The following is a 16680-nucleotide window of genomic DNA, read 5'->3' as shown; positions in this document are numbered from 1 at the left end:
GCAAAAACATATTAAACAAGGGTTAAATAAGAGTTCTTTGTATAATTAAATTTAATTAGTTTCATGGAACTCTTTAAGTGTCATTTAAAACACTACTTAAAAAGGCTTCTAAGCAACCTATGCTAAATGTCTGTATAAATTACAGGGTAGTTGGGACTATTTTTAGGGATGAACTACATTTTGGAATCAGATAACACTTAACTGGCAGTTTTCAGCTGACATGTTAAAGGGAGAGAGAGGAGAGGTGATTCTCTCTTATTCAGGAGAGTAGAAATTCACAACCTTGTGATTAGAAATAAGTCAGCCATGGAGGATTTTACACTCCTAGAAAAGGAACTTGTGCCCTTTGGAAGGGAGAAAAGGCATTGAGGGAGCTGCTCCAGTATCCCTCATAGCATCTCTAAGAGGTTGAGATGAAGGCATGGGGGGTGGGGTGGGGGGGTGGGGAGCTGGAGTTCTGGCCACATTGGGAAAGGGGCAGGCACCAAAACATTCCAGGTGCCTTTGGAGGAACTGGCATTTGAGTCTTGGGATAAGATGAAAGAAATTTTGAGAAAGATGCCAAATTGAACCATGATTATGTCTTTAAAACTTTGTTAATTTATATCTAGCTTATAAAGTTATATACAGCTGTTTAAAAATGCAGTTTTGATTTTAAAAAGAGCTATAAAAAACTCACTGTTTCAATTAGGATTTGAAAGAAATATTTGTGCGGACAGCTTCAGCCTGAACAATACACACCTGCCTACATATCACCATTCGGTGGCCTTGCATCCATTTCTTTGGGGGGTAAGAATAAAGATCTTGAGGCAGAATTTATCAATCTAATCTGAAACCTGCAGAGAATGCACTCAACCAGAACCCAATCATCCCTGAAAGCTTTTATTTAAATCTGAAGGTTTTTACTTAAGAGGTGGAAGTCACCAAATAGTAGTTGAGACCTAAATACATGTGGTATACATAAGGCATTGTCATGTTTATTCCTTGTTCCTCGTATCCCAGTCTGAGTGCTCCCAGAGGGAGATGAAAGCTCCTTACCACAGGGCATCACTGAGTGTGTGCTCAGATCTGGGACTACCCCTGGTAGCTGTCAACTGTGCCCAGCTGGCTGTAGTCTAATAAAGACCAGAACTAGGCTTTCAATCCTTTTTGAGGATATAGACCCCTTTAGGTTTGACATAAATGACAGATCCTCCTCCTACATTGGTGCATCTACCTAATATCTGGCATAGGTTCCGGGGAGGACCATGGACGCTGAGGGTTTGGTCAGTGTTGGGTGGGGTGTGTGGCTAGGAAGGTGCTCTAGGCCAGTTCTATGTAGGGTGGACAATGGATTTTGGCTGACTGACAGGTGACCTCTCATGGGCTGCTTCGGTCCAGGGATGGTGAGGCAGCTTACTTTGAGCAGATGTTTGTGGAGACCTCAGTTTATACACTCAGCAGTGGCCTGGGATGGGAGGAGGAGTAGACAATGGTTTGGCTTTTGCTCTCCCACTCTCACCAGGATTTTTGCTTTCTCCTTTCTATGTCCTGCCTTTCTTTTCTATTTCTGGTTATTCAGAAAGAACAAAATGGCATACTCCCATATTTAATTTTTAAAGCTGCAACAGTTGAGTGTTCCCTGCTTATCTCTTCCTTTAAATGTTAAAGATTTTTCTTATATTGGGGTTGTTTCCTTGTAGATTTGTGAATTTAACAGAATGTATTGGGCCCTCTGCTATGGGGCACCCTAATGAAGGACAGCAAAAACTAACTGGTTCTCAAGGGACAAATTGAGAAAGCCTCCCTTCCTTAGATAACTCAAAATACAGAAGAGATATTTTCTTAAAAAAAAAGCCCAACCTTTTCCTTTTGACTGTCTGTCTGCCCATGGCTCTTCTAGCCCCAATCCTCACTCTAGTCATCTAGCTGCCCCTCCCTCCCCCTCACCTGACCCAGAGATTGTCAGTCTGATCCCCACAATACACCCCTCTCTTCTGAAAACAAAACCCAGCAACTTTCTTCTTCACCTGCTGGCCCTTCTGACACAAGCCCATTACTCTCCTTCGTGTCACTGATGGTATCTTGGTGAACAACTGCCCTGTACTTGTTTCTTCTTTTCTTCATCAGCCATTCTCTTCGCTCTCTACCTTCTAGCTCCTTGGCTCTACTGTGGCCATACCCTTCCTCCTAGGCAAAGACCTGCTACTATAAATGTCTGACTTGGACAGATGCCTTTTCTGACTCCTAGCTGTTTCCTCTGGAAGCTGGGGGTGGTTAGTGGGGGAGGCTGTTTGAAGCAGTAAGTGAAAAACTGTATACATGGAATACTTAGAGCAGCACCAAGGACGTGAAAATGAAAGGTGTTATTAAACATACATTCAGGAAAAGTAACATTAATGTTTCACAGTATCACAATAGAATGGTTAGAGCACTTGAGCATGCCTGGCACCAGAGTGATCTCTTGCTAGTTTGCGGGTGGCCACAGGCATCCAGACACCTCAGAGGGCAACACCTGGGGCCAGTCAGACCTTGCAAAGAAGGCCCTTGCCACTGTTCTAAAAGACTTGATAAAATAATAAAACAATAAAAACACACACAAAAGCAGAAAAGGGCCCTACGTATTTAGGGCTGAATGGTGTAGTGGGATAGAAAGCAGGAGTGTGTTCAGGACAGGAAAATGTGAAAAGGACAAGCAGATCAGAGCTTTAACAAAGTCCTTTATTCCTGTAAGAAATACTTTATGATACAGAATGTGAAATGTATGGCACATAAAAGGAACAAAACCAATAATACTGAAATACAGTGCCTCCCAGCCTTTCCTACTTCCCACATGCTACTAACTAGAGTGAGCAGAACAATGCTGGGGTAGGGTGAGGAATCTATAGTGAAGGTGAGTTGTTTTCACAGCTCTGCAGCTTCCTGGTGCCGTGCAAGAACCTGGCAAATATAAAAGGATCCAGGATTATTCAAGGTCAGAGACAAGCACTCTTTCCCCCAGCTGGGACTGGCAGCAGACACTGTTTTAAAGAGGCCCTCCCTCTGAGGTGGGGGCAGCACAGTGACATGTCAGCCAGCAGCCAGATGACTGACCCATTTTAGCTCTTAAAGTGGTATCTTAGATATATGTTTATCCACAGTGCAGCACTCTGCTTACGAAAGGCATTTTTATCTACTAAAAAATGTGGCTGACCTTTAGATAAAAGAGGTATAAGGTGACAGTTTTTGAGTTTCTAAGACCTGCTGGCTAACATACAAAGGATGATCAACTGTAATCAACTGACACAAGCAGGAGGTCCCAAAGCAACACCAACTACCATCTGCCCACAGCACATTAATGTGACAGAAGATTGAAAGTAAAGGCCATGTAACAAAAGCCAGCGATCCAGGAGAGTGTGCTATTTATAGACAGAAAGTTAGTTCAGGCTCCAGATAGGCTTGTTAAAATCAGTGACAGACAGACAGACACAAAAGCACCTGGGCTTTTCTTCTCCCCTTACTCAGGAGAAGAAGGGACAGTGAATACAGATCCCTTCCGAAGTCTGGCTCTGAGTATGAAAGAAGTTGTAGGGTGGTATTTGGAGATGGGTTTGGGAGCTATGAGAATTGGAATAGGAAAGGCCTGAAAGCTGATGATCAGACAGAAGGAATAAAACTGGAGGGAGCAAAGAGCAGGTACCTTGGGAAGGGAGGGGTTGGTACAAAGAGGCCCTTCAGAAAAAAGGATGAGGGAAAGCTTTGAGGGTGGGTGTGAAGGCAGCTGCTGGTGAAGGCTTGGGTAAGGAAGCAGAGTTTCAACTGTCTGATAGCCATTGTTTTCTCTTTGAAGTTGATGGTGAAGGTATTTGCTGACAGTGAGGAATAAAGGAATGAGTGAAGGTGTTTAAGGAGAACAAATATACCTGAAAGTGCTACTATGAGGACCAGGGAGAGCCAGCCAGGGAAAGAGAAAGGCTCTGTAGCACCGCTGGGAGGCAAGAGAAACCAGAGCTGCCTGGCAACAAGAGTAAAAGGAAGAAGCAGCAGAATCACACCTCTACCCAGTGTCAAAGACCTACAGACCCAAGAGGAAGGGCAGGGTATCCAGGCAGAGGGAACAAAGTATTAGCGACACAAGGCACGAGTTAATTTGAAGGTACCTGAGAAGAATATATCGGAAAGAAGAGGCTTGGAGAAGATCTGGAGTAAAGATAAGTACTTGTGTGCAGCCATCTTCTAGGTCAGCGGTTCTCTACTAGAGACATCTGGAATTGTTATAGCTGTGCGTGTGTGTGTGTGTGCTCACGTGCGTGCTACTGGCATCCACTGGCTGGAGCCAGGGATCCTGCTTAATATATCCTGCAGTGCACAATACAGTCCCCCCATCCCCATGCCCAACAAAGACCCATCTGGTCCCAAACATCTACAGTGCCATGGCTGAGAAATCCCATTCCAGGTCAGAAGTTGTCAAATTGGTTCCCACAGAATTGTTGCTCAATGCACAAAGTTATTTTTTTTATTATACCTCAGAATCATGCCACTGTTACCATTTTAGTGAGGTGACATGTTTTGCTGGGCAGGGTGTGCTACATAGTTTAGAAAAAGCTACAACTTATTGAGACTTAAGATGTAAGTGTAACAAACAACCTGTTCCAAAGTAAAAGGGTAACTTTGACACAAAGGCAGGGCAGGAATGAGTGGTGCCATAACTATGGGTATAAGAAATGCCATGAAGTTTGCCAAAATTCTGATACTCAAAAGCAGACCACAGCCCTGGCCGGTGTGGCTCAGTAGTTACAGTATCGGCCCACATGCCCGAAAAGTCATGGGTTCGATTCAAGGTCAAAGGCATGTACCTGGGTTGCAGATTCGATACACAGCCCTGGTTGGGGTGCATGAGGGAGGCAGCTAATCAATGTCTCTGTTACATCGATGTTTCTCTCTCTCCCCATTCCCCCTTCCACTCTCTCTAAAAATTAATGGAAAAAATATCCTTGGGTGAGGATAACAACAAAAAGAGCAGACCACAAACACAGAGGTTGAGATGAGTCTTTGGGAGGCAGGTGACCATAAAAACAGCTAAGACCACCAGAGCTCTGGATACCCAAGGAGGGTGTGACCCTGCAGCATCAGAACCACCTGGGTACTTATTAAATACAAACATGCCTGGCTCCACTTGAGCTGTGTTCCTGAAAGTTCCTCACTGAGTCTGATACAGAGTCAGGGTTCAAAAGCATTGGACTAAATTAAGAAAAAAGAGAACTAACAATGAAATCCTTTAAGTAACCATTTACTCAGCCAGTTATGCTCTGTTTATCTTTTGTTCCACCCGGGATATTAACTTGAAATTGCTTTGGGATGGTTACCACAAACTTACCCCTTGGCAACAAATGTTCTTGTTTTTCTGCTTCTTGCCCTATATATTGTGTGGATCTCCCCAGAATAAACAAGACTTGATCAGAAAAAAAAAAAAAAAAAAAAAAGAAATTTTGGAAAAGCCAATGCTCAAAGGATGGAGAGAATGGGGAACAAACCTCCCATAATAACATATTTCCAGCTGAGACCCCTGAGGAAGACACTCAGGTTAGTGATAACTGGTTTTGGAGGCCTTTGTTTATAGGTTCTGGACCCTGAACTCAAATAGGAAGACAAAGTATTTGGAAAGAGTTGGCTTCTCCCTGGTCATTCTGGTGTCAAAAAAAATCTGTGCAGGTAAAAATAGGTATTTAACAAAACACACACTGATTTTTAAAAAAGCAAGCAACAGCTGCCCTGGCCAGTGTTGCTCAGTGGTTAGAGCACTGGCCCACACACTAAAGGGTAGCAGGATCAATCCCCAGGCCCAATTGGGGCATGTGCAGGAGGCAGCTGATCAACATGTCTCTCTCATATTGATGTTTTTTTTTTTCTTTCTCTCCCTCTTCCCTCCCTCCCTTCCACTCTCTCTAAAAAAAAAAAAAAAAAAAAAAAAAAAAAAAAAAAAATCAATGGAAAATATGTCCTAGAGTAAGGATTAAAAAATAATAATAATAAGAAGAAAAAGTAGGTAACAGCGGACCATGCTTTGTGATGTATCCTGCTGACCTTTACCAAGTTGTATTTGTATGTGTGTTTCCTTTGGTCTCATGCTTTAGACTAAATGAATACACAGCTGGTAATGGTTAAGTTAGTTTCCTATAGAACAGCTTACATTTATTTTTATAGATTTACTTTTATATGTAGACTAGTTATTCTTAAGTTCCATGATTTTTTAACACGCAGATCTTTCTAGGCTCAAAATAAATCACTTTGTGAATACGTAAAATAATACTAGTAGGCTCATGGAGACAACTGCTACTAATTATTTTATTTATTCATGTCCTACATTATTAGAGGCTCAGAGTTGTGGGGATGTGTTGTAAAGCACAGGGAGAAGGAAGAGAAAAAATCTTTGATTTTAGGCTTCTCAATAGGTGCTTTCCTACTTTTCTAATCAATACTTGGAACTGTATATTTTAATGTTTCACATTCCCTAGCATGGGGTAGCACCAAGGTAGGAATTGACAGGCTAATACAGAAAACAAACTCTTTTTAGGGCGCCAAAGTACAGGTGAACACCCTCCTTTTGGAGGGAAGGTATGGGCCCTATGTAAGGAGCGCTAGCATTACAGCAAACTTTTATATCATTTCTGAACAATTTGGCCTTGGCATGTACTGTTGGCTTCATGACCCTTCAGTGTACATGGGGAGAAAACATTTGACCCTCTTACAGGAGACAGGAAATGTGAACTGCACAGAGCAGAGCACTTGACCTGGAGATGGCATGTGGCACCTATCTACCCTCCCATTCTCCATAACCTAGGTTCAGAAAAGGACAACCCAAGTCCCTATAGTTTTGGCACCCTGCCCACATGAGCACTGCTGAGACTTCATTAGAAGGCCTAGGGATGTATTCTGATTCAAGGAGAAAGGGAATGGTGGCTAGTTTTGAAATCCATGGATGTAATAGAATTAAATATTTTTTACCTTAATGCTCTTTAGACTATTGGAAGTGGCCAGAGGTTGTGTCCCCATTTTTCTCATAACTAGAGAGAAAGGCTTGTGCAGTCAGTTCTAGCTGGGGGAGCATGCTCACCACTAACTGCAGCTCCCACTATGTACAGTGTGCAGCGGGGCCTCGGCCTGTCGGAAAAGCCCTGGGTAAGGTAGCTCTGAAAAGCGGTAGGCATCACCACTCTGAGAGGGAGACATATAAACCATACTACTAGTGCTCTTTTTTAAACAAAGAAAGTTGACGTACTTGCAGGGGAGAATCCGGACAACATCATTCTGCTTATAGCTCTCTATGCAGACGGCACAGTGATCAAAGTCTGGGTCTGTTTCCTGAAATGCAAAGCACAGGAACCAAAGTCACACACTAAAGCTAAGTGCATAAATGGAGGAGCAACAATCTAGATAAGAATATTCCTGTGCCAACTACAGGAAATAAGTGATTATGAAGTGAAAGGTTATAAAAAAAATTTGATGTTTCCATTTGCTTAACTATATCAACTCAATTATATCTAAACCAATCTATTTTATCTTTAAACTATGCTGAAACAATTAATACTAATCCTGTTTGTATAACATCTTAGAAGTCAGAATTCTAATTTTTTCCCCTACAACACATCATCTTTACATTGTATTGTGTTCACCATCTCAAGTCAAGTCTCTGTCTATCACCATTTTCCCCCCATACCCTCCTCTACTTCCTTTCCACACCTAAGAATTCTTCTACTTTGTTTCAAGATTCAAATCAGCTGTCAGCCTGGACCATGTCCATATTCTCTTCCCCACTCCTGCTGCATCACTATTCTGGTCTAGTACATGTCACTGCATACCTCCACATCTGGGTGCCCACCAACAGTCACATGTGGTTAAGTACAGCAAGAAAAGATGATGAGCCCCATAAGACTGTTATCTAGAAAACTGCCTCAAGGATGGATGGTCATAGGCTTGGGGTAGAAAACTCATGGGCTCAGCTTGGTAGTAGATCTTTTATTCATTTTTTCAAGACTCAGAAAGATTCAGTCAGGCATTTGGTCATCCAGAGTAACTGATTTCCTTCATTCTCTGGTTTGGGGATGGATTTCCCTGAATTGCCATTAAACAGAGCATCCCCAGGAACTTAAGCCAGGAAAGGTGACACTACTTGTCATGCCACTGCCACCTGGACTGAACTCTGGGTCAACTCTTGACAGGTCTAATAGATAAACACTTAGAAGAGGTGTTGGTTTTAATTAGGAAAGATTATTTTGTGCTAGCCTGAGGGACAAAGCAGGATGAAATTAATGTGGCACATGAAGACCACCAGGCCAAGAGAGTGTTACACTGTCACTGCTCCTCAGGTTCAGTGCAGCTGTTGTGATGCTGCTTATATATTCTGCAACGGTTTTTACTTTTTTCTTTCCTGAGTGTACAGTACAGATTACTGATAATGTCTCCACATTCAGGAGCTGTGTCATGAAAAATCAGTCGTGGTGGTATTAAGACAGTGGGATTAAAAATGAGTCAAGTCAATAAAGTGGTAAAACTGTGTTTGGAGAATCAGCTGATATGATCCTTCCAGAGCTCTCTGTTAAAACATTATAGAGTTGGGTGTTGAGCAGAAAACAATTTTGGTTTTGTTTCCAGAGATGCAATTTGTTTTTCATTCTAGATAACTTGATTATATGAAATGTAGGATCTAATGTTTTGTTGTTGTTGTTGTTAATCCTCACCTGGATATTTTTATATTGATTTTTTTTTTTTTTTAGTTAAAGTGGAAGAAAGGGGGGTGGGGAGGAGAGAGAGAGAGAGAGAGAGAGAGAGAGAGAGATGTGAAAGAGACATATCAATTGGTTGCCTCCTGCATAACTCCAATGGGGGCTGGGGTTCAGAGCCACAACCCACATATGTGTCCTTGACCAGGAATCAAACTCGTAACCTTTTGGTCCGCAAGCTGATGCTCTAACCATTGAGAAACTGGCCAGGGCAATGTAGGGTCTAATTCTAAGTTGCTGTTTTGGTCTCACAAAACAGAAGGAGGACTCTAACATGACTTGAGATTTGACTGGGGAACTGTGGTGAGCAGTCTCAGCCACAGCCTGTGTCTCTGCCTCTCTGATCCAGTCCCCCTATGCTATCAGACCCAACCCTAATTCACTGTGCCCTTCTTGCCAAATGCTGAGCCCACATTAAAATCCCTGTTAACCAACACTCTCTTGAAATGTGGATCTCCAGTTTTCCATTTAACTGATAACAAAATAAAACACAAAGAAACCATAGGAAAGTCTGAGAAAGCATAGCAAAAAAGTTACAAGAGAAAGACAGTTAGTTACTTACAAGGGAACTCCCATAAGAATCTCAGCTGATTTCTCAACTGAAACACTTCCAGTCAGAAGGGACTGGCATGAAATATTCAAAGTGATGAAAGGAAAGGACCTACAAGACTACTTTACCCAGCAAGGCAAGCATTTAAAATTGAAGGAGATATAAAAAGCTTTCTAGACAAGAAAAAGCAAAAGGAGTTTGTTACCACTAAACCAGAATTACAATATATGTTAAAGAGTCTGCTTTAAGGAAAAGAAGAAAAAAACAGAAGAACAAAGTTAAAAGAATAAAATGGCAATCAATAAGTACCTACCAACAATCACTTTAAATGTAAATGGTTAAATGCTCCAAACAAAAAACATAGGGGAGTTGAATGGATAAGAAAACAAGACCCATTTATATGTTGTCTACAAGAGACTCACATCAGAACAAAAGATAACATATAGACTAAAAGTAAAGAGATGGAAAAAATGCATTTCATGCATATGAAAGAGGAAAGAAAAGCTGGAGAAGCAGTATTTATATCTGACAAAACAGATTTTAAAGCAAAGCCTATAGTAAGAGACAAAGAAGGACACTACATAATGATAACAGGAGTAATCCAACATGAGGATAGAACCCTTATAAACATTTATGCACTCAACATAGCAGCACCTAAAGGGAGAGATTGACAGTAATATAGTCATAGTAAAAGACTTCAATACCTCATTGACATCAATGGATAGTTCTTCCAGACAATCAACAAGGAAATGGTGGCCTTGAATGACCCACTAGATTATACTGATGTAATTGACACTTACAGATCATTTCACTCCAAAGCAGCAGAATATACATTCATTTCAAGTGCACATGGAACATTTCTTAGGATAGATTACATGTTAGGGCACACAACAAGTATCTTCTCTGACCATAATGGCATGAAACTAGAAATAAATCATAAGAGAAAAACATACAAAGACACGGAGGCTAAATAACATGTTACTAAAGAATAAATGGGTTAACAATGAGATGAAGAATGAAATAAAAAGATATCTTTAAACAAAGAAAAATAAAAACACAATTCAAAATCCATGGGACACTGTGAAAGCAGCCCTGAGAGGGAAATTCATAGCATTACAGACCTATTTCAAGAAACAGGAAAAATCTTGCCCTAGCTGGTGTGGCTCAGTTGGCTGAGAATGGTTCCGTGAACTAAGAGCTGCTGATCTGATTCCCAGTCAGGGCACAAGTGCAGACTGTAGACTCGATTTCCAGTAGGGGGTGTGCAGGAGGCAGCTGATTGATGTTTCTCCTTCTCCCTCTCCAAAATCAATAAAAACATTTAAAAAAGGAAAAATAGCAAACAAACTAACTTTAGACATAAAGGAACTTGAAAAAGAACAACAAACAAAACCCAAAGTCAGTAAAATGAAGGAAATAATAAAGATCAGAGCAGTAATATATGAAACAGCGCCGAAAAAACAATACAAAAGACCAATAAGAGCAAGAGTTGGTTCTTGAAAAAGATAAACAAGGGTGACAAACCTTAAAGCAGACTCATAAAAAAAAAAAAAAAAAAAAAGGAGAGAGGACTCAAATAAATAAAATTAGAAATGTAAGAGAAGCGACAAGTGACACCATAGAAATACAAAGGATTTTAAGAAAATATTATAAACAACCATATGCTGACAAACTGGACAATCTGGGCAAAATGAATAAGTTCCTAGAAACATATGATCTTCTAAAACTGAATCAGGAGGAATCAGAGACTATGAATACATAGATTACAACTAATGAAACTGAAGCAGTAATAAAAAACTCCCAACAAAAGTCCTGGACCTGAAAGTTTCACAGGTGAATTTTACCAAACATTCAAAGAACTAACACATATTCCCTGCAAACTATTCCAAAAAACTGAAGAGGAGGGAAGACTCTTAAGCTCATTATACAAAGCCAGCATTATCCTAATTCCAAAACCAGATAAAGACACTACAAAAAATTTTTTTACAGGCTAATATCCATGATGAATGAATGCAGATGCTAAAATCCTGAACAAAAAAATTAGCAAACTGGATCCAGCAATATTTTACAAAGATTATTCACCATGATCAAGTAGGGTTTATTCTGGGGATCCAAGGTTGGTACCATATCCACAAATAAATAAATGTGATACACCACATAAACAAAATGAAGGATAACAATAACATGATCATATCAATAGATGCAGAAAAAGCATCTGATAAAACCCAACACCCATTTATAACAAAAACTCAGCAAATGGGAATAGAGGAAACATACCTCAATGTAATAAAGGTCATATATGACAAACACACAGCCAATATCACACTCAGAAGGCAAAAACTGTAAGTGTTTCCCATAAGATCAGGAACAAGACAGGGATGTCTGCTTTCACCACCTTCTCAACATAGAATTGGAAGTCCTAGACACAGCAACCAGATAAGAATAAAAAATAAAAGGCATCCAAAATGGAAAGAAAGTAAAACTGTCATTGTTTGCAGATGACATGAAATATATATATATATATATATATATAGAGAGAGAGAGAACCCTAAAGAATCCACTGCAAAAGTACTATAGCTGATAAATGGATTCAGAAATGTAGCAAGATACAAAGTAAATATCCAAATCAGTTGAATTTTTATGTACCAACAATGAACTATCAGAAAGGGAAACTAAGAAAATAATCCCATTAAAATTACTTAAAAACAACAACAACAACAACAACAAAACCCCAAAAACAAAACCTAGGAGTAAATTTAACTAAGGATATAAAAGACCTGTACTTGGAAAATTATAAGACACTGAAGAAGATACAAATAAGTGGAAGCATACACCATATTCATGGATAGGAAGAATTAACATCATTAAAATGTCCATCAAAGCAATCTATAGATTCAATGCAATTCCTATCAGGATACCAATGGCATATTTCACAGCAATCTTGAGAAAGAAGAACAGAGTTGGAGGAATCACACTACCTGATATCAAACTATACTACAGAACCAAAGTAACCAAATCAACGGGTGCTGGTATAAAAACATACATAGAGCCCTGGCCAGTTTGGCTCAGCAGTTAGAGCATCGGCCTGTGGCACAGAGAGACCCAGGTTTGGTTCCCGCTGAGGACACGTACCTCGTTGCAGTTTGTCCCCGGCCCTGGTTGGGTCATGCGAGAAGCAGCCACTTCATGTGTCCCTTTCACGTCGATGTCTCTCCCTCCCTCTCTCTCTCTCTCTCTCTCTCTCTCTCTCTCCTTCCTACTCTATCTGAACAAAAAATGGAAAAATGTCCTCAGGTGAGGATTAAAAAGAAGACAAAAACAAAAACAAAAAACAGACATAGAGATCACTGGGACAGAACAGAGAGCCCAGAAATAAACCCATGCCTCTAAAGTTGATTAATATTCAACAAAGGAGGCAAAAACATACAATCGGATAAAGATAGTATACTCAAATGGTTCTGAGAAAATTGGACAGATATGTGCAAAAAAATAAAACTACAACACTGTCTTACACCATGCACAAGAATAAACTAGGATCCAAAATGGGGGTGGAGTGAATTGAAGATACATAGACAATCTCCCAGGACCAAACTGGAACTACAACTAAAATAAAGACAAGTCTGGAAAAGCCGAATGAAGAGCAGCTGGAGAGAATCCTTATAATCAGTGACATAAAGAAGACCCCAAATCAAGACTGGTAGGAGCTGTGGAGGCAGTAGAGGGCTGACTGGGTGTCCACAGGTAGCTGAGGGCTGTCTTAGCTATGAGCAGTTCCCCCTGAGAACTCGGGAGTTAAAACCCCACGCTGGCTACCCAGCACAGAGTGGCAGAACAGAGAAAGGCACACACATAATACCTGGCTGAGAAAATCACCAGAGCAGAGGTTTGTAGGCCAGGGAGAGGCACAGGGAACAATGGCACTTCCCTGAAAGGCCAGTGCATTATATTACAGAAATAGCCAGTCACCTTGGGCACCAACAGAGGGGGGGTAGACTGGACTAAAACTGTTTGAGGAGAGTTGGGGGTTTGTGGCATGGGGGAAAGAGCTGGGAAGGACGCTGTGAGGAGTTCAATGCTGAGTCATTCCCCCAAAGACAGTAGCTATCTTCCTCAAAAAGTCCTTTCCCAGAGTGGCTGTAGAATGGGGATGAAGTAACTGCCCCTCCTTTGGGAATGTAACACTACCTGGCCCAAAGAAGAGCAACCTGAGGCTCATTAACATCCAGAGACTGCCTGCCAGCCAGTAGGCAAAGAAGAGTCTCTGACAGTTTTGAGCTTTGGACCTGGATCTCAGTGTTGGGGGTCATGGCTCTGGGGACTGAGCTGTGAAGGCTGAGGCCTGAGTACCTATGTTGAGATACTCCCCCATCCTTCAGTAACCATCTATGTCAAGAAGCCCCATCACAGCCACTTTAAGCAACAATGATGTACCAGATCAAATGAATTTAATAGATATTCACAAAGAATTACACCTCGAAACTGCAGAATTCATTCTTCTCAAGTTCACATGGGATAGTCTCAAAGCCAGACCACATATTGGGAAACACTCTAAGTCTCTACAAGTTCAAGACGATTGGAATCATATCAAGCATCTTGTCAGATCACAATAGCATGAAACTAGAAATCAATTACAATAAAAAAACACACAAAATTGCAAGGCTGGTGTAGCTCAATGGATGAGCGATGACCCAGACTTCAAGAGGTCACTGGTTAATTTCCAGTTACGACACATGCCCAGGTTGTAGACCAAATCCCCAGTGGGGGGCATGCAGGAGGTGGCCAATCAATATTCTCTCTCATCAACGTTTCTATCTCTCCCTCTCCCTTCATCTCTCTCTAAAATTAATAAAAAAAGAAAACACTCACGAATTCCAAAATGGCGGCAGAGTGAATGAAAGCTACACAGACCATCTCCCAGAACCAAATTGGAATTACAATGAAAATAAAGACCTATTGCGGGGAAAAAGCAACAGAAAAGCAGCTTGCGAAGACCATATAACCAGGGACACTGATCGATCCTGGTAGAATTGCAGAGGCATGAGAAGGGGGCTGGGAGCTCACAGACAGCAGTGGTCTGAGCTGTGAGTAGCACCCTTGGGGTTAAACTCCCAAGCGGCTCCACAGAGCAGAGCCGGGACAGACGCTAAAATAGCCACAGCCATTCACCTTGATCTCCGTCAGAGGGAGGGCAGACTGAATTGGAACTGTGTGGGGACACTTGGGATTTGGAGGGTGCTCAGAGCTTTTGCTAAGTTGCAGCCACATAGGACAGTGGTCATCTTACTCCTTTCCAGAGCTCTGGGGGGAGGCGGTGGCCCTGCCCTCAAAGATTCAACTCCACCCACGGGCCATTGAAATGCAAATTGAGGTGCATTAACAACCAGCAATGGCACCACCCTCAGGAAATACCCTTATGTTGAGCACCTGAGGGAGTTTTTCATTAAATTGAGAAGCCAAGGCTCTTCAAGTAACTGGGACTAATAGCCTCCAGGCAAAAAACTAGAGGATAACCGAACCTTTCCTGGGCTTGCACCTCTACCCAGGAAAGCAAGACTTGACAGGTGAGTTTAACATGGGTCCTCCCTTGCGCATTGACACTCAGTAGAGGGAGCCACAAATAGCAGAACACTAACACCCACATGAAAAATTTGGCAGGTTCCAAAGTCCACTGTGATAGCCATAATGGTGAAACAAAGAAACAAATGCCAAATGAAAGAACAAGAGACCTCTACCAAAGATGAGATAAATAAGGAACAGTTAACCAAATTAACAAAGCTAGAATTCAGAGCCATGATCTTGAGGAAGCTCAACAGCATGAATAAGGACATCAGCACCAAAAGTAAAGGAATAGAAATGTTGAAAACCAACCAATTGGAAATTAAAAATCAACAAGAAGCAGTAAAGAATGACATAGCAGAAATAAAGAACACATTGGAAGGATTAAACAGCAAAGTAGAAGAAGTTGAGGACCGGATCAGTGAATTAGAAGACAGGGTAGAAAATAATCAACCAATCAGAAAACCAAAAACAAACAAACAATAAAATAAAGTTAAAAAAAGGGAAGACAGCTTAAGAGAACTGTGGGACAACTAGAAACATAATAATATTCACCTCACAGGAGTCCCCAAAGAAGAAGAAAATGAGCAAGGGTTAGAGAATATATTAGAAGTAACAATGACAGAAAACTTCCCTAATTTGGTGAAAAAAGAAGGCATTCAAGTTGAGAAGCACAGAGATCCTCTACTAAGAAGAACCCAAAAAAGCCCAGTTCAAGACACATAGTAATTAAAATGCCAAAAATTAAAGACAAAGAGAAAATCCTAAAGGCAGCAAGAGATAAACAACAGGTTACCTACAAAGGAACCCCAATAAGGCTATCAGCTAACTTCTCAACAGAAACACTACGGGTCAGAAGGGAATGGCATGAGGTAATCAAGTTCATGAAAAACGAGGATTTGAATCCAAGACTATTCTATCCAGCAAGGTTATCATTCAAAATAGAAAGTCAAATGAAGAGCTTCCCAGATTAAAAAAAAAAAGGCCAAGGGAATACATTAGCACCAAACCAGTAATGCAAGAAATGTTAAAAGGACTGCTGTAATTAGAAGAAATAGGAAGAAAATATAACCACACTAAACAAAAATGGCAATAAATAAGTACATACCAATAATCACAATAAATGTAAATGGATCGTATGCTCCGATAAAAAGACACAGGGTAGCTGATTGGATAAACGCATGACTCATCTATATGTTGTTTACAAGAGACCCAACTCACAACAAAAGACTCACATAGGTTGAAAGTGAAGGGAGGAAAAAAAATCTTCCAAGCAAACGGAAAGGTAAAAAAAGCTGGGGTAGCAATACTCACATCTGATAAAATAGATTTCAAAATAAAGGCCATAACTAGAGACAAAGAAGGCCACTACATAATATTGAAAGGATCTATCCAACAGAAAGATATAACCATGGTAAACATATATGCACCCAATATAAGTGCACCAAAATATATTAAAAACCTGGAGGAGACCTGGCCAGTTTGGCTCAGCGACTGGAGACTGGGCCTGGAGTCCAGAGAGACCTGGGTTCAGTTCCCAATAAGGGCACGTACCTCAGTGGCAATATGTCCCCGGCCCTGGTTGGGTCGTGCAGGTGGCAGCCACTCGATGTGTCCCTCTCACATCGATGTTTCTCATTCTCTCTCCCCCTCCCACTCTATCTGAACAAAAAAAAGTCCTCGAATGAGGATTAAAAAACAAGAAAAATCTTCTGGAGGACTTCAAAGGAGAAATGAACAGCAATACAATCATAGCAGGGGACTTCAACACCCCGTTGACACCACTGGATAGATCCTCTAGACAAAAAATTAGCATAGAAACAGAATCTAAATGAA

General features: G+C 41.0%; 1 protein-coding gene across 5 annotated transcripts in view; it reads right to left on the bottom strand.

The window, feature by feature from the left end:
• Positions 1-16680, bottom strand: part of RNF130 (ring finger protein 130) — a 288916-nt gene that overhangs the window by 79451 nt on the left and 192785 nt on the right. For all 5 annotated transcript variants that reach the window (XR_004956501.1, XR_004956502.1, XM_036241177.1 and 2 more), the window contains exon 5: positions 7238-7320. Coding sequence is in view for 3 of the 5 variants with exons in the window: in XM_036241177.1 (XP_036097070.1) it covers positions 7238-7320 (83 nt within the window). In the remaining 2 variants the exon portion in view is untranslated. The remainder of the gene's footprint in view (positions 1-7237; positions 7321-16680) is intronic.

Source organism: Molossus molossus, unplaced genomic scaffold (genome assembly GCF_014108415.1).
Source record: "Molossus molossus isolate mMolMol1 unplaced genomic scaffold, mMolMol1.p scaffold_m16_p_4, whole genome shotgun sequence".
NCBI classification, from domain to species: Eukaryota; Metazoa; Chordata; class Mammalia; order Chiroptera; family Molossidae; genus Molossus; species Molossus molossus.
The sequence above is the reverse complement of the archived record's forward strand: the minus strand, read 5'-3'. Positions and strand labels throughout refer to the sequence as shown.